At 36.9% G+C, this 25,603-nt stretch overlaps 1 protein-coding gene across 2 annotated transcripts; it reads left to right on the top strand.

The window, feature by feature from the left end:
- Nucleotides 1-12,826: 12,826 nt before the first annotated feature.
- On the top strand, nt 12,827-18,131 carry LOC107824888 (protein trichome birefringence-like 41). Of its 2 annotated transcripts, none has more exons than XM_016651695.2 (5): nt 12,827-13,337; nt 14,903-15,074; nt 16,547-16,722; nt 16,823-16,981; nt 17,727-18,131. In XM_016651695.2, exons 1-5 carry the CDS (start codon nt 13,087-13,089, stop codon nt 18,019-18,021), a joined length of 1,053 nt encoding a protein of 350 aa, XP_016507181.1. In that variant the 5' UTR covers nt 12,827-13,086; the 3' UTR covers nt 18,022-18,131. The 2 variants fall into 2 exon arrangements, with proteins under 2 accessions (XP_016507181.1, XP_016507182.1); XM_016651696.2 differs by lacking the exon at nt 12,827-13,337 and adding an exon at nt 14,543-14,653.
- Nucleotides 18,132-25,603: the final 7,472 nt, after the last annotated feature.

Here is a 25,603-nt window from a genome sequence, read left to right as displayed (position 1 = left end):
CCCCTTTTCTAACAACTCCTCAAACTGCTCCTTCAACTCCGTAGGAGCCATGCGGTACGGTGGAATAGATATAGGTTGGGTGCCTGGAGCCAAATCAATACAGATATCAATATCACGATCCGGTGGCATGCTAGGAAGATCAGAAGGAAACACATCGGCGAACTCGTGAACCACTGGAACTGAATCAATCGTCGGAGATTCTGTGGTGGTGTCCCGAACATAAGCTAGATAAGCCAAACACCCTTTCTCGACCATATGCCGAGCATTCAGGAAAGAAATAACCCGACTAGGTGTATCAACTGTGGAACCCTTCCACTCCAACCTCGGTAACCCTGGAATCGCTAATGAAACAGTCTTGGCATGGCAATCTAGGACAGTGTGATATGGAGACAACCAATCCATGCCTAAGATGACCTCAAAGTCGATCATGTCAAGCAGCAGGAGATCCGATCTAGTCTCGAAACCACAGAATGTGACCACACAGGACCGGTAGACCCAAGCCACAACCACGGAATCACCCACATGAGTGGACACATGAACAGGAGTGCCCAAAGGCTCAAGGGAAATAACTAGGAAACGAGCAAACAGAGATGATACATATGAATAAGTAGACCCTGGATCAAATAATATTGAAGCATCTCTACCGCTGATGGAAATAATACGTGTGATGATGGAATCTGAGGCCAATGCATCTGGCCTGGCCAAAAGGGTGTAGAATCTATCTAGAGCGCCGGCTGGCTGGCCTCCACCTGACTGAGCAATAGCTGGCTGACCTCTCCCTGCCTAGCCTCCACCTCTAGAACGACCCCTACCAGTCTCCCATCCACCTTTAGGTGGCGGGGCAGCCGGTGCTGAAATCATAAGTTGTTGACCCTGTTGTACTGCCCTGCACCGAAGTCTAGGACAGGTCCTCTTCATGTGACCCGGATCTCCACACTCGTAGCACACTCTCGGTACCATAGCCTACTGCCCTAAAGTCTGAGCCTGATGACTTGAATACCATTGGAAGAACCCTGGATGGCTGGTGGGCGATATGAACTCTCTGGCACGGCACTGAAGTGAGCACTGGAAGAATCCGGATGACCAGAATACCCGCCGGAGGAACCCTGAAGAGCTGGTAGGTGGTAAGAACTCTCAGGCATCACACTGAAATAAGGTCTCACTGGAGCACCTCGGGTAGGGGGTGGTGGTGCTGAATACGGGGGTCTGCTGGGCTGGCCCCTCCCGAAGTGACCTCTACCCCTAGCTGGGGAACCTCTGAACTCTCCCAAAAATCAGGCCCTCTTGTCCTGCTGAATCTTCTCCCTACCCTTCTGGCGATACCCCTCAGGTGATACCCCTCAATCCTGCGAGCAATCTCCACCACTAGCTGATACTCAGTACTCATCTCCACCTCTCGATCCATGCCAACTCGAATACTGGGGTGCAACCCCGCAACAAATCTCTGCACTCTCTCTACATCTGTAGGGAGTATCATGAGTGCATGGCGAGACAACTTAGAAAATCTCACCTCGTAATCGGTCTCAGATATCTGACCCTGCTCAAGATGCTCAAACTGATGGCGTAGCTCTTCCCTCTCAGAGGGTGGAATGTACCTATCCAAAAACAACTGTGCGAACTGTCCCCAAGTGAGGGGAGGAGAACCTACTGGCTTGCCTAGAACATAGGACTGCCACCACCTACGGGCTCTGCCCTCCAGCTAAAAGTAGTGAAGTCAACTCCATGTGACTCCAATATCCTCATATTGTGCAGTCTGTCCCTACACCTATCAATGAAGTCTTGGGCATCCTCATGTCGCTCACCCCCGAAGATGGGAGGGTGAAGTCTAGTCCATCTATCCAATAACTTCTGCGAGTCACCGTCCACAGCTGGTCTGAACCGGGGTGCCACTGCAGTAACTGGCAGGGCCCCATCTGCGGGTAGTGCACCCGTAGTCTGATACACTGCAGCTGCATGTCCAGGAGCCTGGGCAGTAGGGGTCTGTGCTCCCCCTCCTACCTGTGATGTAGCTGGATCTACTGGAAATAAACCAGCCTGAATCATGGTGTGCATGAACCACAACATACGTCTCATGACCTCCTGGAATCCTGGTGCAATCATAAAGTCTGCCGGGGTAGGCTCAGTTGCGGGTACCTTGCCCTGCTCCTTGATAATAGGATCTCCCGCAGGATCTGCTGGTGGTACCACTGGGATAACGCTGGGACACCCTCGTCCCTTACCTCGGGCCGGTGCACTCCCCCAGCCTCTGCCTCGACCTCTAGCAACGGGGGGAGAAGCTACTCCCAGGTCTGGAACGTCAGCCGTGCGTGTCCTCACCATCTGTGAGAGAATAAAAGAGGGAAATTTTGTATACCAACCAGTACACGATAGGAAATGAATAAAGAGTAGTTTTCCTAACACCCTATAGCCTCTCGAAGATAAATACAGACGTCTCCATACTGATCTGCAAGACTCTATAAGGTTTGCCCATGACTTGTGAGACCTACATGAACCTAGTGCTCTGATACCATGTTGTCACGACCCAAAATCCACTAAGGGTCGTGATGGCACCCAACACCGTTGTCAGGAAAGCCAACGGGAAGTATTAGAAAATTCTTATTTTACTTACCCAAATCGGTTACAACATTTCTTAATTTGCAATTAAAGCAGGTGATAATAAGCAACATTTAATAATAATTATACAATCCAAAAAGAATTGTCTACTAATGTGTGTGCCAAGACTTGGTATCAGAAGTAGTGGGCAACTAGTAGAATGTACAAAAGAATAATTCTATCCTACTGTCCAGGATAGAATAGACAGCAAAAATAAAGAAGGACCCCATCGAGCTACTGAACGACACAGGAAGGGAGCAGCTCACCGTGGAAGTGTCGAGATCCTCTTAGGGATGCGTACCAGACTGATAGCCAGATACACATGTCTCAGATCGTGTACAATTAAGTACAGAAGTGTAGTATGAGTACATAAAAAATATGTACCCAGTAAGTATCCTGTCTAATCTCAAAGAAGTAGAGACGAGATGTCGACTTGATACTTACTAGGGTCAAATAACGTGAGAGAGAATCTGTAATAAGCATGGATAGCATAGTTTGTTAGCATTGTATGGCAAGGATTAACAATTCTTTTTCCAAATAATATCATGGGTATCCATTTATGTTTCAAGGCATATATGAAGTTCAGTCCATAGAGAAATACTAAGTAAAGCATGCGTAAGCAATACTGAGGGACGTACGGCCCGATCCAACATAAAAGTAAATTGTGCGTTGCCGAGGGTCAAACAGCTCGAACCATAGATGCATATATTACCCTGCTCACGAATCACACGTGCGACGCGGTCAAATATAAATAAACTAAATAACAAGCAGACAATAGTGTATATCTGAGAAGCAGTTATTCCAGAAATATTCAATTTCTCTTTAAAACGGTCAGTGAAGATAAGGTTCCTCTTACTAGTCTCATTACCTTAATCAACATGGTTTATACGAATCCGAATTAAACATCAAGTTACACGAATATCACATAGAGCATGCTTTTGGGTCCTAGACTACCCGGACTTAATATAGTAGTAGCTATGCACGAACTCTCGTCACCTAGTGCGTACGTAGCCCCCGCATATAGTAGCAATTAATTCAATTATTACACCTATGGGGACAATTCCCTCTTACAAGGTTAGAAAGGACACTCACCTCGCTCTAAAGTGCACTTCCAATACCAATAACACATCCAAGCCCTCAATTCGGAGCCAAACGATCCCAAACTTGTTAAATGAGGTAGGAACTAGCCAATATATACTCACAAGATCGAATTCTAGCTATTTAAGCAATTTCCCAACCTTTAACACAAGTTTCCTAAAATCCGACCCCGGGCCCACGTGCCCGAATTCCGAAATTTTCGAAGGAAGTTGTTCTCTACAACCTAAGGATCAATAATATGTGATTTCTAATTTATTCCATAATAAATTTTGTGGTTAAATCTAACTTTTATTAAAACCCTAGGTTTTTGCTCTAACCCCATAATTTTACCTTAATACCAGTGTTTAATCTACCTAAGACAATGATATTAAACTAGAAATGGGTAGAACACACTTACCTCAAGATGCTAGGTGAAGGCCCTCTCTCAAAAGCTCTAAAATCGCCCAATGGAATAGTGAAATATGGCAAAAATGGACTTAGAACCCGTAATAAATGAACTCAATGCCTCAGCGATTTCCGCATCTGCGGTCAGGAGATGCCGCATCTGCGAGAAGAGGATCACATCAGCTAAAGGGGCTAAAATGGCTGGGACTGCTTCTGCGGTCTTGAGGCCGCTTCTGCGGAACCGCTTATGCGGTTCGAGAGCCACTTTTGCGGTTTGCCTTGGCCTTCCCTAGGCCGCATCTGCAATATATGAACCTCATCTACGGTCTTGCACCTGCGGTCCACCAATCGCAGGTGCGGTTATGACAGAAGCAGCAGCTTCAACAATTCCCAAAAAATTCAACTTCACTTGAGCCTCGTCTGATTGACGCTCGAGGCTCCCGGGCCCCGCCCGAACATACCGATAAGTTTGAAATCACGAGACGGACCTATTCAAACCCTCGGAACACCCGAAACAATGCTAAATCTAAGAATCACCCCCTAAAACCAAATGAATCAAACTTATGAACTTCAAGTTCTTAATTTTCCTCTAACGGGTCAAAACGCCCTTAAACTACTCGGATCGACACCAAATTTTACGGGCAAGTCTTAAATGATATTTCATACCTATACCGGGCTTCAGAACCAACATACGAGCTCGATACCCATGAAATAAATCATTAATTAGTTTCTTTAAATCCTTAAAACTTCAAATTAACAATTTCTAATAAAAATTCATTACTCGGGCTAGGGACCTCGGAATTCGATTCCGGGCATAATCCCAGGTCCCATATTTTCCTACGAACCCTTTGGGACCATCAAATCACAAATCCGGGTCCGTTTGCTCAAAATATTGACTAAAGTTAAACTTAGCCTTTTAAGAAAATCTTAGGGAATCAAATGGGCATATTTCACTCCAAACTCTTCCAAATCCTGAACCCACCATCCCTGCAAGTCGTAAATTAGTAAAATCAAATGTGGGATGTTTTATTTTAGGGAACCGGGTTCTAAAAGGTAAAATGACCAGTCAGGCTGTTACATGGAAGAGGAGGCCTTGGCATTTATGCCTTAGCCTTTGGCACTACCGGTTCCGGTATGTCAATAATGTATTCCCTAGACGGGTTCACTTCCTCACGAGTCTCCTCCACATTGTCATCAATATCAATTCTCACCTCATCATTTGCTTGCACTTCATTGCCTGGCATCTTATCTTCTTGTACCAATTGCTCATCATCTATAATTTTCTTTTGACTTGTGGTGGTTGCTTCCCCACCTTTTCCACTTCTTTTAGTAATGGCCACGGCATGTACCATGTTGTTACCACCCTTTGGGTTCACCACCGTATCACCTGGTAGTTCCCCCTTAGGATGAGTGTTCAAACCTTACGAGATTTGCCCCAATTGAACTTCTAAATTATGCATTGAAGTGTTGTGAGAGGATAATTGAGCATCGGAGTCGATATTCTTCTCCATCATTTGTTTGAACATGTTCGGCCCATCTTATTGTTGGTAGAACTCGAACCTTTCGAGGGCCCTTAAATACTTGACCCTCGATTGTTGTTGTTGTTGTTCCACCTTCCTTGTGTGTTGCCTCCCCAATAGCCTTGATTATTGCCGCTCCAATTGCCTTGGTTATTTTGACCATTCCAATTTCCTTGATCGCTTTGATTGTTACAATTCCCTTGGTTGTTTTGATTGTTCCAACTACCTTGATTGTTTGAATTCCAATTTCCTAGATTTCCTTGTAGTCACAATTATTGTTGATTCGGGTCTTGATTGTTGTTTCTTTGCCCTTGGAAATTGTTCACATATTGTACCTCCTCTTCTTGTTCATTGTACGGCTCATCTTGATCAAATGTACTATCATCATGCACATAATTTTCAACCCGGTTTTGCACTTGAGGACCCTTTTTCCTTCTTTTGTTTACCATTATACTAACTCCCTCTATTGCATTGACTTGCTTAGGACCTTGAACTTGTTGAAGTTGAGCTTTGGCCAGTTGATTCATTGTGGTGATCAACTCGGCAATTGCTTGCCCATGATCATGTAATTATTTATGCAAGTGAATCACATTGGATCGCCTTGAGGAACATTTGCTCTACTTTGCCATGCAGATGAAGTATCTGCTATTTGTTCAAGAATCTCACAAGCTTCCGCAGACGGCATTGTCATGAAATTTCCACCGGCAAGTTAGTTGACCATGAATTGATTGGTAGTATTGATCCTCCTATAGAAAGTCTCTTGAATAATAGTCTCTGTCATGTCATAGTTCGGGAACTCTTTCACCATAGTACAGTATCTCTCCCATATCTCATGCAAGGCTCATTGGTTTCTTGTTTGAAAGCTAGAATCTCATCCCTAAGAGTTGCCATATGCCCAGGAGAAAAAAACTTGGAAATGAATTTCTCTGCTAATTCATCCCATGTATGGATAGAATGATTTGGCAACCTCTCAAACCAATCCAAGGCCTTCCCCGTAGAGAGAAAGAGAATAGCCTCAACCTCAAAGCATCCTCGGAGATGTTATTCCTGCTTACTCCCCCAGCAAGTGTCAACAAACCCTTTTAAGGACTTGTACGAATTTTGATTCGGAGCCTTAGTGAAGAATCCCCATTGTTCCAACAACGTAAGCATAACATTTGAGATTTGAAAGTTGCCTGCCCTAACGCAGGGCGGGACTATGTCACTTGTGTATCCTTCATTCGACAACACCCGGTGTGGAGCCGCTCTTTGTGGAGAAAGGGGTGGAATGGGAACATTATCATAAGGCGGTCGGCCTTGTCTATTTGCTTGAGGTTCAAGAGGAACCTCTTCAACTTGATCATCTTCCACGTCCACATCCCCCATAGGCATGTTTCCAAGAGGATCATTGTTGTTGAGAGCCATTGTTGATCTACAATTATTTCACAAAAAGATTAGTAACTCGGAAGAAAAGAAGACTTTTCACAAACAAAACCAAATATATAGCTAAATCCGTTTTTAGCTCCCCGGCAATGGTGCCAAAAATTAATCTCGCCCAAGTCACACCCTTAAATTGGGGTTTTGAAGCGGTCGATTGCAATAATAATTACCCAACTAGGAGTCGGGATCGAATCCACATGGAGCGTAGATGAGATTAGTGGTATATATTTGGACTAAGCGTGTAAAGTGTCTAAGTTGCACTTCCACAAACTTTGTTTTGATTCTAATTCTAAATGATGTTACAGTTTGCAAATATAAAATATGAAACTAGAGAATAATGTTTTTGTAGTTGTTTTTCAAATATGTAAAAGATCTAGGGCTATGACTTCTACTTAGGTATTTACCTAACGGGTTGTGGACTTTAGAGTGAGTTTCGGGGTGTATTATATCAATCAACACATAATTACCCATTCAATACCTCTTAGTAAGAGATTGGTTTTGCCCAATTTGGTTTTCTCAAGTCCAAATGGGTATTGCACAAAACACTTGATAAATGATCAAGTCGGGCCTCTAGGTTCAACCCTTTAATTGGGACTATCAATCTCTTAAGTTCATCCCAATTTCTTGTTAGCCAAGTTTTCCTAGACAAAGTCTTTCTTTATCAAGTAGAGACTAAGTCAAATATGCTTGAATCAATGTATGCAACCATCAGTTCTATTATTATAGGAAGAACTAGGCTAAATATTACACACCCAATCATAGACAAGCCCTAAATCAAACACCCATTAGGTACCCACACTAGGGTTGGGTCACAACCCTAGCTAGAAATTTAGCTACTCATAGTGGGTAATGAAGAAAATAGAGAAGAAATGATAGTTAAACTCATATTGAAAGATTAAAAGACAAAAATCTAATGTTTAATCACTAGAGTAAGCTAAAATTGCCTAAACCAGTAAAGAAAAATGGTTACAGATGTTTGGATATTCAAAACTTGACCTAATTTCGTGAAAGAAGTCTATTTATACACAGCTGGAAATTTCGGACAAAATTGCCCTTACGGAGGTTCTGCGATCGAACAATTCCATGTGCGGTCCAAACTTCTTCTTCAGTCTTGGCAGGAACTTGGTCTACGGTCACATAATTCTAGGTTGCGGCCGCATGTTGCTTGTTCTGTGGTTCGCACAATAGTGAGTGCGATCGCGCACGCCCTTTCTGCGGACTGCACAAATCTGTGTGCGGTCGCATGGCTAGATTCTGCGATCCCACAATAATTGTGCGGTCCGCATATCCTTGAAGCTTGAACTGGGACTTCTCTTAACTTGAACTCTTTGGTGGCTTCTGCAGCCAGACAATAATTGTGCAGTTCGCACTTTACGTTAGATCTCTATTGGATTTTCTTTGTATTTTGCGGCCGCAGAAAGAATTCTGCGGTCCGCACATTTAGCCTTTTGTCTGCTTTTTGTTCTTGAGTTCATATTACTCCTTTTTGAGTTGGATTTCATCTTTGTGGCTCATTTTCCAACACTCATGCATTAAAGCACATTTCATCAGTTTTCGAGAATACAATTTAGTACTTTTGGACTAAAACGAAAGCTAAAAGGCGCTAATAAGTAGTAAAAATCCCAACTTATTGGTCAGGCCGTTACAATTGAGTTCACAAAACAAACTGCAAATTATGTATTCGATAACAGAGACACACACTAGAAGAACGAGGAGAACCAGAAAAAAGAAGGGGGTTCGTTTGGGTCCGAGCAGAATTTGTGAGATTGAATTTAATTTGAAATCTGCTAAAACTTTGAATTTGCTGAATTATACTTTTTCCTTTTTTAGAACTAAAATTCCATTTGTTATGGCTTAAAATAGGTAATACACAACTGGAAGGAGTCTTATTAGATGAGGAATGGAGAGAAAATAGGAATGGAATGTATATAATTTGTTAGTAATCATTTTTTGGGGCGGATAATATACAAAATTAGGATAATTTTGGTAAATAAGTTTCAAATATCGTATAGGAAGGAAAAAATCTATTTTATCAAAACCAAACCAAACAAATTATATAGGTTTGGATTGGTTCTGTTTTGTCTGATTTTTATTGGGTTTTCAGATTCTTTTATTATATGAATATTATTTCAATCTTACTTTGTTAAATTTTTTATAAGTAAATATATGTTTACTAAAAATTAAAAAAATCGACAAACATATGATATATTAAAATATTCTTATGGGAGAATTTTTTTAGTAACATATGATAGTTTTTCTTAGTCACCTGACAATAATTTTCCGTTGATGGCACTTTCAAGGTTAACCGAATTTAGTAATTAAACATAAAAATCAATATGATACATAAATAATGATATTTTTTATTTAATTTAAATTGTTGAAATACCACTTCAAGTTCGAAAAAAGATATAAGAAACTAATAGATCTTGACATATGAATAAGAAAAAACAAAGAGATTGACGCATTTCAGTGACGCTTTATAAGAAAGTGATCACACAACCTATTATTTAAAGTTAATAAAAATGGAACACGTCATATTTAACTAAATATTATATCCCATAAGAGAATCACAGATATTTCTAAATATTTTCTAAAGAAAATTTTATAAAAGGTCTTAAAAGTATATATAAAATTTTATATTTATATGTCGGCTTGGTTCGAATTTTCTTACTCAATACCAAACCAAATCCAACTAACACTACTTGGGGTTTTTAATCGATTTAGTTTAACTTTTTGATTTGGTGAGGTTTTTCGGTTCAGTTTGTACACCTTTAGTAGTATCTGTCATTTTAAACTTTTCATGAAATGCACACCTTCGCGAGAAAAACTTCACTAGTTTTTTTGGTAACAATGTAAATATTACTATTAACAACAAACTCCAATATACCTATTGTATGCGGTCAAAATCAAGGAGCCCGATTTTGAAGTCTTAAATTGGACTATGAGTCCGAGTCCAGGCAACTCGAAGCGAGGGTCGGACTCGATTGAAGGACACACATTTCGAGGGAGCAGATTGGAGGCCTGGCACGACCTACATCAAGGGCAATACAATCTTGAAGACACTCAAGAAAGAGAGGAAATTTCTCAGGGACACGTGGATCAAGGCATAAATCAGAAGATAAGATTTGTACGAAATGGTACAGGTTCGTACTAGGTAGTTATACACCGTACAAATAGAATTCTTTACTACAATTAGGAATGTACAATATTGGAATTTTCTCCTCTTATATAAAGGGGACCCCAATCATTTATAAAAGACACATTATTCACTGCAATAAAATATTCTACTCTGCTTTTCTTGTTTACCGTGCTCAACAATTGTTCTTCAGCTTTATTGTTTTTACTTTATTATTCATACTTCATTGCTCTTACCTGAACTTGAGGCCCCTAAGAAAGTCAAGCTCGAGGTCCTTATTATTCTAAAAACACTTGTTTGGTTCATCAATTCCTCTTACTTAAACTTAATATTATTTGTATTTCACACTCTTCCGAAGACTCGAATCGATGCACAATGCTCCAAAACTAGCCAATAATTATGAAAATCCATTAATATATGCTAAATTACTCATTAAAATTCAATTTATAACAATTCCTAACCTCGATCAAAAAGTTGACAAAATTGTCCTCGGGCCCACGTATCCGGATTCCGAAATTTTTCGAAGATAAAGTTTACACATGAACTCGCGAACTCAAATATATGATTTTCTCTTAGTTCCATGCTCAAAATCGTGGTAAAAATCCAAAATATAAATTTCTAGGTCTCCTACCAAAAACCCACAATTTCTACCAAATTTTCATGCTCAAAACCGTATATGATCCAAGTATTAACTCAAAACTAGTAGAATCCACTCACCTCATGCTAGGTGGTGAGAATGGTACCTCAAAGTTGCTCCAAAATCGGCTCCAATGGAAGAAATGGGATTGAAATGAACCCAACCCCCAATTCAAAAGAACTCACTGCCTCCAGCATTTCCGCACCTGCAGTCTCTTGACCGCTTCTGCGGTTCCGCAGGTGCGGATCAAACGCCGCTTCTGCGGTTTGGGGCTCCCAGCCCATTTATGCTTCTGTGTACTCTCCTCCGCAGATGCAGTTTCGCATCTGTGGTCCCAGCTCTCCCCCACCAATTTCACATCTGCGATTATAGGGCCGATTCTGCGGCTCCGCACCTGCGGCCCTAGTCTCGCAGGTGTGGTTACACCAGCAACCAACAACTTCAGCCTTTTCCAAAATTCCATTTTCGATCCGTTAACCACCCGGAATCCACCCGAGGCCCCCGGGATCCCAACCAATCATATCAACCAGTCCCAAAACACATTACAGACTTGCTCGAGGCCTCAAATCATATCAAACAACGCTAAAACCATGAATCGACCTCCAATCCAAGCTTTATGAACTTTAGAATTTCAAACTTCTACTTTCGATGTTTAAACCTATCAAATCATGTCCGATTGACCTCAAATTTTGCACACAAGTCATATTTGCCATTACGAACCTATCTAGCATGAAACTAATCTGTTGCACCAATGTTTTCTTCATTTGATCATCCACTCCAATCACAAAAATGCTTGACTTATCCATGTTGGCCACTAACCCTATTATTTTGATGTAATGTGGTAATGCCTCCGTTACTCTTGCTATTGGATTTGGTGTTCCTTCACTAATATTTTTGTCTAAAGAAATATTATGCATTTTATTCATTATGTACTTATTTGGGGTACAGTCCTTCTCGTATAATATCACTAAAGAAGGTGCTACCTTTTAGTTTCTTTTTCCAAAAATAGACAAAAACAATTAAATTTGGAGAAAACGTCAACGTGCACAAGATGCAAAGATCAATGATGCCTTTAATGCCATAAACCAATCAAATAATTACTTCTAATAGACACAAATTCACCCTTTGAAGATACTATTGACCCATGATATTAAGTTATTAAAGCATTATATTAAGAAGTAATGGAGGCACTTCTAATGTAGACGAGACCAATTAAAAGTATTAAATTGTTTGTCTTGACCATTAAATTGCAATTAATTGATAATAAAGCACCACACCACCAACTCTTTCAAGGGAGAGGGGAAGGGACAAATAGTAGACGTCGCTTGATTTATGGTACAAAGATCTACTATTATTTTTGTTTGATTTCTGTTTAGTGTTAAGTTTAAAAAATTGGTGATATTTTAATTTGGTTTGGTATTAAATGAAAAGAAAATTTGAGTCGAAAATAAATCAAATTAACAGTACACACACTTTTACAAATTTATGTATGTAAATGTTAACTTTTGCAATAATTATATTAGACTATTGGTTGATAAATATAACATGTCTATTCACGTAAGGTTTTGTAATCAGCAATGAAAATATATTTTTTAGTAATTTAGAAAAAATATTACTCTAAACTAAAGTACTATTAGTAATTTAGCAATTTAGCCATGTTTCAAAAGAAGACTTTCAGTGAGAAACACTTTTGTGTTTGACTAATTAATTTGAAAAATACTTTTGAGGATCAATTTGCTTTTGACCAAACTTTTAAAAAATGATTCTAAGTATAATTTTCTCAAAGTTATATTTTTCAAAAAAGTTTTTTTGAAAAGAAGTTATTTTTTTCTGTTTCTCAAAAAATGTTTTTCTTCTACTCAAAAGCTTTTTTTTTTCTTCTAAAAATTTGACCAAACACGTTAACTTTAGAAAAATATTCTGGTAAAAAAAACTTTTGGCCAAAAAAGAAGTTTGCTCTACTTCTCTGCCCTGCTGTCCTGTTATATTTCCTAATTTGGTTAAATATGTGAAAAAACAAAACATCAGATCTTGGTAATCTACTCGGGTTAAATGCGTGAAGAAACATATAAAGGTTCTCTTTATAACAATTTTTAACTTATTCATACATCTCACTTTGTTTTCAGAAAAGTTGTGACTCCATCTAAATAATCTTCCCGTAGATCTTAGCAATCTACTCTCTGTGCTTTATGAGCATATATATACATATGCAAATAGACATACAAAAGCACAGAGAAGTAGTAGCACTGAGGCAATTCTGCTTCTGTTTCTCTCTTTAAGAAATAGCCATCATAAGAAACATGGGATTGAAGGGTGGCTGGATTTGTACTCTAATAAGTCTTTTTGTGCTTCTTTTTCACCATTCAAATGCACATCCACAGCCGAGCTGCAACTATTTTGAAGGAAGTTGGGTTGAAGATGAAACTTATCCTCTTTATAATTCAACACAATGTCCTTTCATTGAACATGAATTCAACTGCCAAAGGAATGGCCGTCCTGATCAAGATTACCTTAAGTACAGATGGCAACCCCATGCCTGCTCCTTAAAGAGGTAACTCTATCTCTCTATCTCTATGCTTTTTCTCCACAGATTATTCATAGTGGTGAAGTTCGGAATTTCGTGGCAAGTCGTTGAAATAAATTTACAGATAATTTTATTTGATTCTTGTTTTTGAATTGTTCTAATCTAAAGATGCTTAAAGGACCATTTGGCCATAAAGTTTTTTTTTTTCAGAATTAGTTTTTAGACATAAAAATTTTAAATTTCACTTGAACTTGAATTTCAGAATTTTTTGGAATATTAAAAACTACAAAAAATGATTTTTTTATATAAAAAAATTTCATTTCAAATCACTCACAAAAATTCAAAAAACAGCTCCAAATTGTATTAATGTCCGAACACAACTCTAATTTTCAATATTTTTACTTGAATTCTTTTTTACTTTTTTCCAGAATTTCACAATTCTTATTTCCAAATGCCACATAATTACAATCTGAGTGAAAATGAGTAATGTACAATGATTTCTGAAAGTGATGGGGGGGCTTGAGGGTAGATTGAAAGAATTGATGGAGGTGATCATATGAATAAATGTTTGTAAATTGTAACGTGACCCGTGACCCGTGACCCGTGACCCGTGACCCGTGACCCACCCCTCACAAAAGTGGCAGACCTAAATCCTACTAATGATTTTTGAATGGAAATCTCGAATACCGTAATACAATCTTTGCGTTGCCAGTAATCGGCTTTTTTCATTTCTCTTTTTCCGCCCTAATAAGTGTTCCTTTTTGCCTCCCTTTTTTCCGAGTCATTACTGTCAAGGTTTAATGTAGTATTAGTCATTTTAGTGTTGATTATTTTAAGAAAATAAGATGTCATTAATCAATCTTTTTTCAAAATTTTCTATTAAAAGTAAAAATTAATCGAGACATTTAAGTGAGATATAATTGAGCCTACATTCAATATTTTCTATTCAAAATGTTAATCTCCGAATCTAATTACTTAATGACATATTTTAGACTTTAGTCAATTTGATCATAGATTGCCACACAGGTAACATACTGGACGATGAAACATATCTGACATAGATCCCCCCTCCCATAGTCCCATGTGCTAATAACAAAAATACATAGCTTTTTTTAACAATGCCAATTAAAACACATTACTGTACTTTTTTTTTCTCCTGTTGTAGGGCCCCTCTCACTTCTTTATCAGATTTCCAGTTGTAAGATAATCATTTTATATTATGTTTGCTGAACTGTCACTATAAGCATTGATTAAAGAGCTTTGGAGTCTTTAACCAACTTATGGAAATTCTTGATAGTTAGAAAAGAGAACAACTGGGTAGAAATACTTATGATCTTATTCGGGTTAGACAAATACAATTTTTCTTTTCTAAAATACACAAAAATTTGTCAAAATTAAATGCATCTATGTTCTAGTAGCTAGGGTAATCTAATATTCAATCCGTAAATTTAGGGCAATTGGTGGAGTAGGATAATTTCGTTATAAGCCCTTACATAATTTAGTTTCTTGTCTTCTCAAATTATCGATTACTAGTGGGTTAATCAAAAGACTTATCTGATATTTTTTTTTGTTGTTGTGTGAAATACATGCAGATTTGATGGAGGGGCATTCTTGCAGAAATTCAAAGGGAAAAGTATAATGTTCGTGGGAGATTCTCTCAGTCGAAACCAGTGGCAATCACTTGTATGCCTTCTTTACACATCAGTTCCTAAGACCAATTACAACGCAACTAGAGTTGGCGATGTCTCTATATTCACTTTCTTGGTAATGTTTCTTTATCATTTTCCCTATATAGACATTTTCTCCTTGATACGTTCACGCAACGTTATGAGACAACTAAGGGAAAATAATACTAGCAGGAAGGGAAAGAAATTTTAGGTTGCAAGTTTGTGCTGTCACTTTTAGTGTTATCCTTCACTTAGTGTTACAAGTATTTTCAATAAAAGTACTTTTTGCTGAGAAATTTGACTAATCATTTTGAAAAACACTTTTGACCAGCAATTAATGTTTGACCAACATTTTAAAAAGTGCTTCTATTTTTTTTTAAAAAAAATACTTTTTAAAAAATTTACTTTTCGAGAGAAACTACTTTTTTCAACTTCTCAAAAACAGTTTCTACTTCTAGTCAAAAATATTTTTTTCCATCTAAAAGTTTGGCCAAACACTTTAATTTTAGGGACAAAAATACTTTTAACCGAAAAAAACAATTTTGACCAAAAAAACTTATAGCGTGTTTGCCCAAGCTTCTCCAAACCTAGAAGCACTTTTTTAATTAAAAAAGTATTTTTTTCAAAGTTGAAGTGTTTGGCGAAACTTTTGGAAGAGAAAAAATTGCTTTTGAGGAGACACAGAAACAATTTTGGAGAAGCAAAAAAAAATAGTTTCTCTCCAAAAACATTTTTTTGAAAAATGCTTTTGAGAAAAATATACTTAGAAGTACACTTTCTAATAATGAAGGATTTGGCTCTTTTAGTGGAAGTCCACGTATCTTAGCTAATGAAAGATGTATTCCTCGATTAAATCTTTTTTTTTATTTCCCACTTGGTGTTCGGTATCCGCATTGGAGCTTGGCTATATCCGGATTCGCGCCGCGTAGGGCCCCATTCGGGGAGAAGCACTCCCTACCAAGGATTTTTCCATACCCAGGGCTCGAACTCGAGACCTCTGGTTAAGGGAAGAACAGTCCCAGAGGCGGATCCAGGATTTAAAGTTTATGGGTTCCTATAACGACCTTAAGTAAATATACAATAAATAACTGGATTCACAATCAAATATTTATGAATATTTAGTAGATATTTTAATACATATATATGATATATGCAAAAGTTACTGGGTTCACGGGAATCCACATTCAATAGGCTGGATTCGCTCCTGAACAGTCATATCTACTGCACCACATCTTTTGGTGGTTGCTCGAATAAACATTAAGCAATGGTTGGAGCAAATATGAACCTTCAACACATGCTACAAGTGCCAATGTCCAATCATATTAACTTTGTAACCTCATTGGCTTATTTGCCATGCCACCGTGTTTGAAAATCGTGCGCCTTATTTTGTAGAGAGATTGCTAGTGAGGCCTTCTATAATTACATTTTTCAACTTACATCAAGGATCAGACCCTTAAATAACAAGGTATCTAAATAATAAATTCAGACAAATTTAGGGAATCATCCATATATTTGGCCAATTTGCAACCTTACATAAATTGTTAAGTAATAAACATATTGTGTTTTCAGGATTTTGGAATTGACGTGATGTTGGATCGGAGTGTGTATTTGGTGGACGTTGTGAGGGAAGCAAAAGGCAGAATCTTAAAACTAGACTCAATTGAAGGTGGCAAATTGTGGAAAGGAATTGACATGCTTATCTTCAACACTTGGCATTGGTGGAATCGCAGAGGACCCACTCAGCCGTTAGCTCTCTTACTACTTTGCTTATTTTCATTTTTAGCACAAACAATTCAAAATTTAGAACTTCACAGCCTTTTTTTGTTTTGTCACTTTGTTTTGCAGATGGGATTATATTGAAATCGGAGGTCAATACTACAAAGACATGGACCGTGTGGTTGCTTTTGAGAAAGCACTGATTACATGGGCTAAGTGGATTGATACAAATATTTATCCTGCAAAAACTATGGTTTTCTTTCAAGGAATTTCCCCATCACATTACAAGTAAGGCTGTGATCCAATCAAAAGTTTCCATACTCTAATTTGGTCTAATCTCGCTAGGAATAAGTACTCAAGATATGATTCACGCTTTTCAGCTTTTCCCATAAGATCAAGCGTAATTTTCATGAATGTTCACTAAATTTCAGTTTATTCCATCGAAGTCATGAAACTAATTTTTTGTAATGAAAAAGTTACTCAACTATATTTATGTATCACGTAAAATAGAAAACAAAGAAAAAAAGTCCGGTCGCAAAATACACAAGTCGGCTGACAAATGTATAAAATTGTTATATAAATATAGTCATACCAGAGCTCACCTTATATACGTTAACCCACGTGACAATACTGCAAAAAAAAACAAAAAAATATTTTCTAACATTACTTAATACCTGATTTATTTCACCATTTGACAGATAATGTTTCTTTTCAATTTACTTTTTAAGTGGGTCAGAAAATGTATTATTATTATTTTTTAAATGGTGCCACTTGGATATTATAAGGTACTGAAGTAAGTCTACTAGTTTCTTGGGGCCTAATTTAGCCATTCTTGGGGCTGTTGTTGTTGTTGTTTTGTGACTTTGGTATAATGAATTGGAAGTTGAATAAGCATCCGAGAAAATAACCCTAAGATCTATTACCATGTTATGTTCATGTCAAAGACAAATAGCAATCTAATTTATTAGTCATGCAAGAAATAAAGTTGCTATTTGATCATTCTCACTATTTTTTTGCTTATTAAAAACAACAGTGGTACCGATTGGAATCAACCAGGCGTGAAAACTTGCTTAGGGCAGAGGCAACCGGTAAGTGGTTCGACATATCCAGGAGGCTTGCCACCAGCATTGACAGTGCTGAAGAATGTATTAAGCACAATTGAGAAGCCAGTGACATTACTTGATGTCACAAACCTTTGCCTATTGCGTAAAGATGGGCATCCTTCAATTTATGGGCTTGGTGGAAGAACAGGAATGGATTGCAGCCATTGGTGTCTAGCTGGGGTTCCTGATACTTGGAACCAAATATTGTATAACCTTGTTTCTTAATTGAACTTTCAGTATTTTCTTTCATTAATTGTTCAAATACTTCAGTTGTCACATACAACAGATAAGAGAAGAATTGGTCATTAACAGGATATGAGGATACCCTGTGAAAAGTTGAGATTATTACAACATTTCTTAGTATGTTTTTGTGGTGCTATGACTGCTATCTGTAGAACAAATACAGTCATTAATCTTTTTTTTTTTATTTTTTTTTTAAATTTTACCATCAAGAGATAGTTGATTTTATTGATCAAACAGAAAAGAGAACGAACAATTTGCCAATGGAGACTAGAGGTCTAGAGCAAGACTTATTGCAAGAAATACAATTTGATTGAAATGGGAAAATCCTCATATCTCTATGCAATCAAATTGTTTATGACAACTAAATTCTGCTGCTGTGGTTAATATGATTTTTCTTAATATAATTCAGAAAATTATATCTACTTAGTGTATTGGTAAAATTTGACTATGACTTGTGGATAGATCACATGATGACATGATATCACTTGGAATAAGTTTTATCCCGAAAACAAGATAGTAGCGGAATTTGATCCTAGAAGGAAATATATAGGGTTCAATGACTCCTCCCTCAAGAAATGAGTGTCATATCTCAGTGAAGCACCTTTAAGGTGGTTCGGGGGATTTATGGGTGAAGTCATAGACCGGAACTTGACTTGGTCCTCAACCGTCCCCGAAATGCTAGGGATTCCCTCTCACTGATTATGCCAAATTTGCCACCCATAAATGGCAAGTATCTCTGCGATTACTAACCATTCTGAGCGAGGTGCAGATATGGAGAGGACCATGTGAACGTTAGATTTAAGCTATAAATACTCCCATTCCATTTACTTGTACATTCGCTCACAATCTACTAAATTTAATGGGCAATTTCTCTTTATTTTGTATGCATCGCGACTCATGGCGAAGACCAATAAGCTCTTTCTTATATTTTATTTGTGTACTTTCATTATTTCATTCACAGCTTCGTCGGCTTAATTCCATATCTCATTCGATTAGACTTTGGTTCGAATGGATTGCTAGTAACCTCATTAAAAATAATATAATTATTTATTCTTGAAACTATTTTTAGGTTAAACAACTTGACGCTTATCGTGGGTCCCTAGCAATTGAGTGTTTAACTCAGAGTTCTTGTTCTCACTACGATGTTTATGTTTCACTTATCTATCAATTTTCTTTCCATTTTGTAACTCAAAATGATTGAAAAAAACATTAAGCCAAAATATCATAGCAAGGCCCCACATCCTAGTGGATAGCCAGGGGACTCCATGACCCAAGGGAAAATAAGTCCCGCCTATTAGGGGTGTCAATGGATATTAAAAAATTGATTAAACCGACCGAACCGTACCGAATCCATTTTTAGGCTTCTTTTAATAAAATCGTAGGTTTTTATATAAATCTATAACTGTACCGATAGTTATGAAAATAAACAGAAAAAATACACTATACTTATGTATCACGTAAAATAGAAAACAAAGAAAAGAAATCCGATCGCAAAATACACAAGTCAGCTGACAAATGTATAAAATTGTCATATAAATATAGTCATACTAGAACTCACCTTATATAACCCACGTGACCCTACTGAAAAAAAAAAATTATTTTCTAACTTAATACCTGATTTATTTCACCATTTGACAGATAATGTTTCTTTTAAATTTATTTTTTAAGTGGGTCAGAAAATGTATTATTATTATTTTTTAAATGGTGCCACTGGGATATTATAAGGTACTGAAGTAAGTCTACTAGTTTCTTGGGGCCTAATTTAGCCGTTTTTGCATTCTTTTATTTTCTGTTAGTTTTGTGACTTTGGTATAATGAATTAAAAGTTGATCTATAAGCATCCGAGATAATAACCCTAAGATCTATTACCATATTATGTTCATGTCAAAGACAAAAAGCAATCTAATTCTTTTTTTTATTTTTTTTTTATTTTTTATTTGAATGTCACCATTGAGGTGTTGGGGTTGAGGCATGACCCCTTACCTGTATATTACCAAAAGCCAAAAAGTGAATACATGGAGGAGAGGGACATAGTGTCTTATCTCCTTTGGATCATAGTTCGAGTTAGGCCTATTTATAGATCTACTAATTAAACAAAAGCTCCTATGAGGAGGGACACGTGAGTGGTAATTACTGAGAATTTGTGAGGGGTTATTTCCCGTTCCACAATGACAGAGGATATATAAAAATATGGGGCTAATTACATACATAATCACCATGAGAGTTTGTACCGTCCCTCCTAAGTCTAATTCTAAAACATGGGAATTGTGCTATATCCATACGGTAAGCTCCCCTTGCTTCAGCTGGTAATTCACACCTGAGAGAAAATTCTTGCCTCTGTGGACATTTGCGAGTTGGCTCCAAATTTGGCTAAGGCATCAGCAATTTCATTTCCCTCTCTATAGCAATGCTGGACTTTTATGTTCAAATCGTGAGCTATTTGAGTCATGTATTTGATGTCATCTGTAAGCTCCCAGGGAGGTTTATAAACTCCCTTCATCATATTAATAATCATAAGGGAATCCATCTCTAAAATGCAATTGGTCATATTGTTTTGCCTGCACCAATTAAGAGCATACAATGCTGCCTGAACTTCAGTTTGGTTGCTAGTGCAGAAATGAAGAGCTTTGGCAAATGCCATGATCAAATCCCCATTTCTGTTCCTAACCACCCCTCCAATTCCAGCAGTTCTCTTTGTAATATTATTGCTTCCATCAGTGTTTATTTTTAGCAAACCTTCTGGAGGTTTGTTCCATATAACCGGAGTGCTCGTGATTCTTGGTCTATAGTCTTCCATGTAAGTGCAAATTTGATGCCATTGCCATTTCATGTCCACAGTAGCTCCTCTTTTCTTCATGTATACCTTCATATGAAACAAAATAGACTGTCTTAGCTTTGCAATCGTAGGATTTGTGTTTCCATACCTGATAGAGCATCTGTGTTTCCATAGCTCCCAACAGATAAAGATAGGAACTACTCGACATAGGTCTCTTTGGACATCATTCTTATTTTGAGTGTTCCTCCATTCTTTTAAAGTATATGCAATTGATTGGCATCCTACTTTAATTCCCAGAGGACCTGCAAAGAAATTTCAAGTTAGAAAAGCAGTATCACTATTAAGGAGAATATGAGATATAGTTTCTTTCTTGGGATGTAGGCGACAAGAACATCTGGAAACTATATTATGACCAAATCTCTTTATGGTTTCAACCACAGGTAGTTTACCCTTAATAGCTCTCCAAAGAAAGAAAGACATTTTAAATTGGACATTCTTCTTCCACATATCTTTCCACATATTATCCATATCCCTTCTTTTCCTAATGCAGTTAAAAGCAGAGGAACAAGTAAAGGCCCCATTAGAAGTCTCAGTCCAAACATGGGTGTCATTAATCTGTCTATTGCCAATAGGGATATGAATAATATGATTCAACAGATTATTAGGAACCAGCCTAGATATAGTGTTTACATCTCATGCGTCATCCTTGATACAATCCCTGATCCTCATAAATCCGGGTTTTCTGTTACCATTGACATAAGCACCAAGTGGTCCAAGTCCTGTCCAATTATCCCACCAAAAGGAGCTATCACCATCATTGATCTTCCATAAGATATAAGGTTCAATAACTTTTCTGATTTGTATCATTTCCTTCCATGCAGCAGAATGTTTAGGTTCCAAGGCCTTTGCAACAGGGTGGCTTATCTGGGACTTTTTAGCTCTCATGAATTTGGCCCAAAGATTATTTGCAACTCTGAACCTCCACCATCTTTTGGCAGAAAAAGTCCTACATAAGTCGGTTAGACTTTTAAAACCCACACCACCTTCATCAGTAGGATAACAAAGATTCTTCCGAGAGCTCTAGTGATATTTGTTCTTGTTTTCAGATTTCCCCCAGAAGAAATTGGAGAATTAACTCTCCAATCTAATTCATTAGTCATGCAAGAAATAAAGTTGCTATTTGATCATTCTCACTATTCTTTTGCTTATTAAAAACAACAGCGGTACCGATTGGAATCAACCAGGCATGAAAACTTGCTTAGGGCGGAGGCAACGGTAAGTGGTTCGACATATCCAGGAGGTTTGCCACCAGCATTGACAGTGTTGAAGAATGAATTGAGCACAATTGAGAAGCCAGCGACATTACTTGATGTCACAAACCTTTGTCTATTACGTAAAGATGGGCATCCTTCAATTTATGGGCTTGGTGGAAGAACAGGAATGGATTGCAGCCATTGGTGTCTAGCTGGAGTTCCTGATACTTGGAACCAAATATTGTATAACCTCATTTCTTAATTGAACATTCGGTATTTTTCTCTCATTAATTGTTAAAACACTTCAGTTGTCACATACAACTGATAAGAGAAGAACTGGTCATTAACAGAGGATATCCTGTGAAAAGTTGAGATTATTACAACAATTTCTTAGCATGTTGCTGTGGTGCTATTTGTAGAACAAATACAGTCATTAGTCTTTCTTTTTCTTTTTTTATTTAACCACCAAGAGGTGGTTGATTTTATTGATCAAACAGAAAAGAGAACGAACAATTTGCCAATGGAGACTAGAGCTAGGGGCGGTTCGAGAATTTTGTGGCCTAAAACCAAACTTTATGAGGGGCCTTAACCTTTTTTTTGTTTTTCTTTTTTCTTTTTTTTTTTAAATTTTATTTAATAGTTTTTTTTAGATGCAAAATTATTAATAATTTTTCTAAATCAATTTCTCCTAATTTTCAATTGACAATATAGCTAATTTATTTAATCTCTCTTGAGATATCGTTATTAGGTAGGATTTTATCAATTTTAATTTTAAAAAACTTCTTTCTATTGAAACAACGTAACATGAGTTGTTATTATTATTATTATTATTATTATTATTATTATTATTATTATTATTATTATTATTATTATTATTATTATTATTATTATTATTATTATTATATAAGCAATAGGCATTTGTAAAAGAATCAAATCTTTTTATTTGATTGAGTGTATCAATTAATGTTATCTTCTAATTGTAATTTTCTTAATACTTTTAATTCACAAAATAAATCTAAACCATCAATATCAGATTGATTATTATACTTTAAGAAACATTCACGATTAAGAAAATATTTTTTTTAAAATCCCTTCATCTAGTGATTCCAGTTTTTTACCATTAAATAGAAAACCAAAAATATTTTCATATTCTTCGAATTGTTCAAATATATTTTGAAGTGAAAAAATAGCATTGTGTTAAGAAACTTAGCTCAAAGTAATAATATAAAACAAGAAAATAGACAAGAATGTAGGGAGCAAGAGAGGAGAGATTCTTATTTCTTCCATGTATTCAAGTGTTCAAGTCTATTACAAAATGACTTCTCATCCTCTATTTATAGTACAACATAAAGGTATACCAAAAGAATTACATAAATATGTCATTAAGCATTTGAGATCATGGTGGAAGATCATGGGGGAGGCATGGGAGTTACAACTGTAACTCTATAAGCATTAGAGTAGTGAGAGTTATGGAGATGATGAAGAAGAGTAGTGGGTATTACTCATTTGGTGGTTATGGACATCCACCATAATTATATTTTATAATACTCCCCCTTGGATGTTCACAGATAATGTGCCTCATTAAAACCTTACTTAGGAAAAACCCTGTAGAAAAAAAATCTTAGTGAAGGAAAAATAGTACACATATCTTGTAATACACAATGTTTGCTGCCTCGTTAAAAATCTTGCTAGGAAAATCCGGTGGGATAAAACCTCAACTAAGGAAAAAAGAATGCAGCACTTATGTGCCTCCCCTGATGAAAACATCACTTTACTTTTCCGAAATGACGCATTCCAATCCCATGTACCAGCTTCTCAAATGTTGGGGTTGGTAATGATTCATTGAACAGATCCACCAAATTATCAATCAAATAAATTTGTTGAAAGTCTATATCATCAATCTGTCGAAGATCATGTCTGAAAAGAACTTTGGCGAAATGTGCTTTATTTTGTTGCCTTTAATATATCCTTCTTCCAATTGAGCTATGCAAACAACATTATCTTCAATATTATTGGAATCTTCTTTTCAAAGAAAAGTCACACGTATGTTGTGTATATGTCATACATGGATTGCTAAAGCTTTATTTAACAAAATTTTCAGGAAATATCTATATGCTTCAGAACAGTTTAAATCCTTCGCATATCAAGTTTTTCATGTATTGCCATATTATAACTTGAAAAATAATTTCATCCACCACAGGAGAACTTGTCTCTATGTAACTAATGCCAGGATATTTAAGAAAACTCGTGTGCCACAAGTCGTCTTTATGTCTATCGACTTGATTTTTCATTTCACCTTTTGCACAATGGACTATCCGTCCAATTTCATTTTTTTCAGGTGAAGTCAATTTTCATTGCGTATTTTTCATTTGGACAATCATTTATCTGTCCAAATTCCTTGATAGATTTGAGCTCAAGATTCTCGTCAATATTAATAATATTGAGCGCAGCATTATATTAACAACATAGTCGACGATCATTTTGCATCGGTTCCATCATCACACAATAAAGACATAACTTATCGAGATCTCATTATTTCAGGTACCCGAGCCTCTCCCATGAGGTCTTATAAAGTGTTATGTCACGGTTCTCTTATAAAGCACTTGCCTCCTTATTATGACTATTTTTATCATTTGCTCCTCTCCTTCTTCAAGGAGTTTTATCTTTGGAACCGATTAGTCTATTACGCTTGATGTGTGCTATAGATTCTGTCTATCATGAATTTTTTTCCCTTTGGAGCATTAGCAACTACAATATGACATTTAGCTTTGGGTCAGCAAATACGCATGACATTAATTTACAAATGAATTATCACTTGAACTTCAAGTTCACATTTTCTTGTACGAGGATCTAGGTGTACTCATCATAATTCATTCCATGTATTATTTTTTCAGCTGCCAATTTTCTCCCCCTAATGTTGGGATCACCAACACATATCCTCAACCTTCTTTGGGGACCCATCTTTGTGCATTATGGTGGAAAAATTAAATCGTATAGCATATCTATATCTCTAGATGAAAATTATTTGGTTCCTGACCCTGAACCAATTGTTATAGGGAGAATTTATCATAACTTGTTGGCAAGATGCATACAAGCGTTGATGTATCTTAAATAATACACCTCATACCAAATTTCTATTTGAGAGTTTTGTTCTCATAACCAATGGTTTAGCTTAATTGGAGGCATACAATTTCTGCTAAACCAACTTGGATTTAAACCACCATTATCAAGATAAATTATCATAATATATATTCTGAAACTATGCTCTAACAATTTGAGCAAGTAATCTTGCAACAATCAAACTAGAAGTTGATAACAAACGCACATGTGACCATACAATAGATGCATATATCAAAATCATATAATAGTAAACGGTCCACATGGCAGGTGATTGGGCCCATACATATATATCACCTTTTATTCGTTCCAGATATCAAGGGATTTAATCCCAACCTTAATTGGTATATCATGAGAATAAGCAGCACAAGAAAATTCTTGAAGAATCTTCTATTTCTTCAATATATGCCAATGTGAC

Source organism: Nicotiana tabacum, chromosome 8, assembly GCF_000715075.1.
Source record: "Nicotiana tabacum cultivar K326 chromosome 8, ASM71507v2, whole genome shotgun sequence".
NCBI lineage: Eukaryota > Viridiplantae > Streptophyta > Magnoliopsida > Solanales > Solanaceae > Nicotiana > Nicotiana tabacum.
The sequence above is the reverse complement of the archived record's forward strand: the minus strand, read 5'-3'. Positions and strand labels throughout refer to the sequence as shown.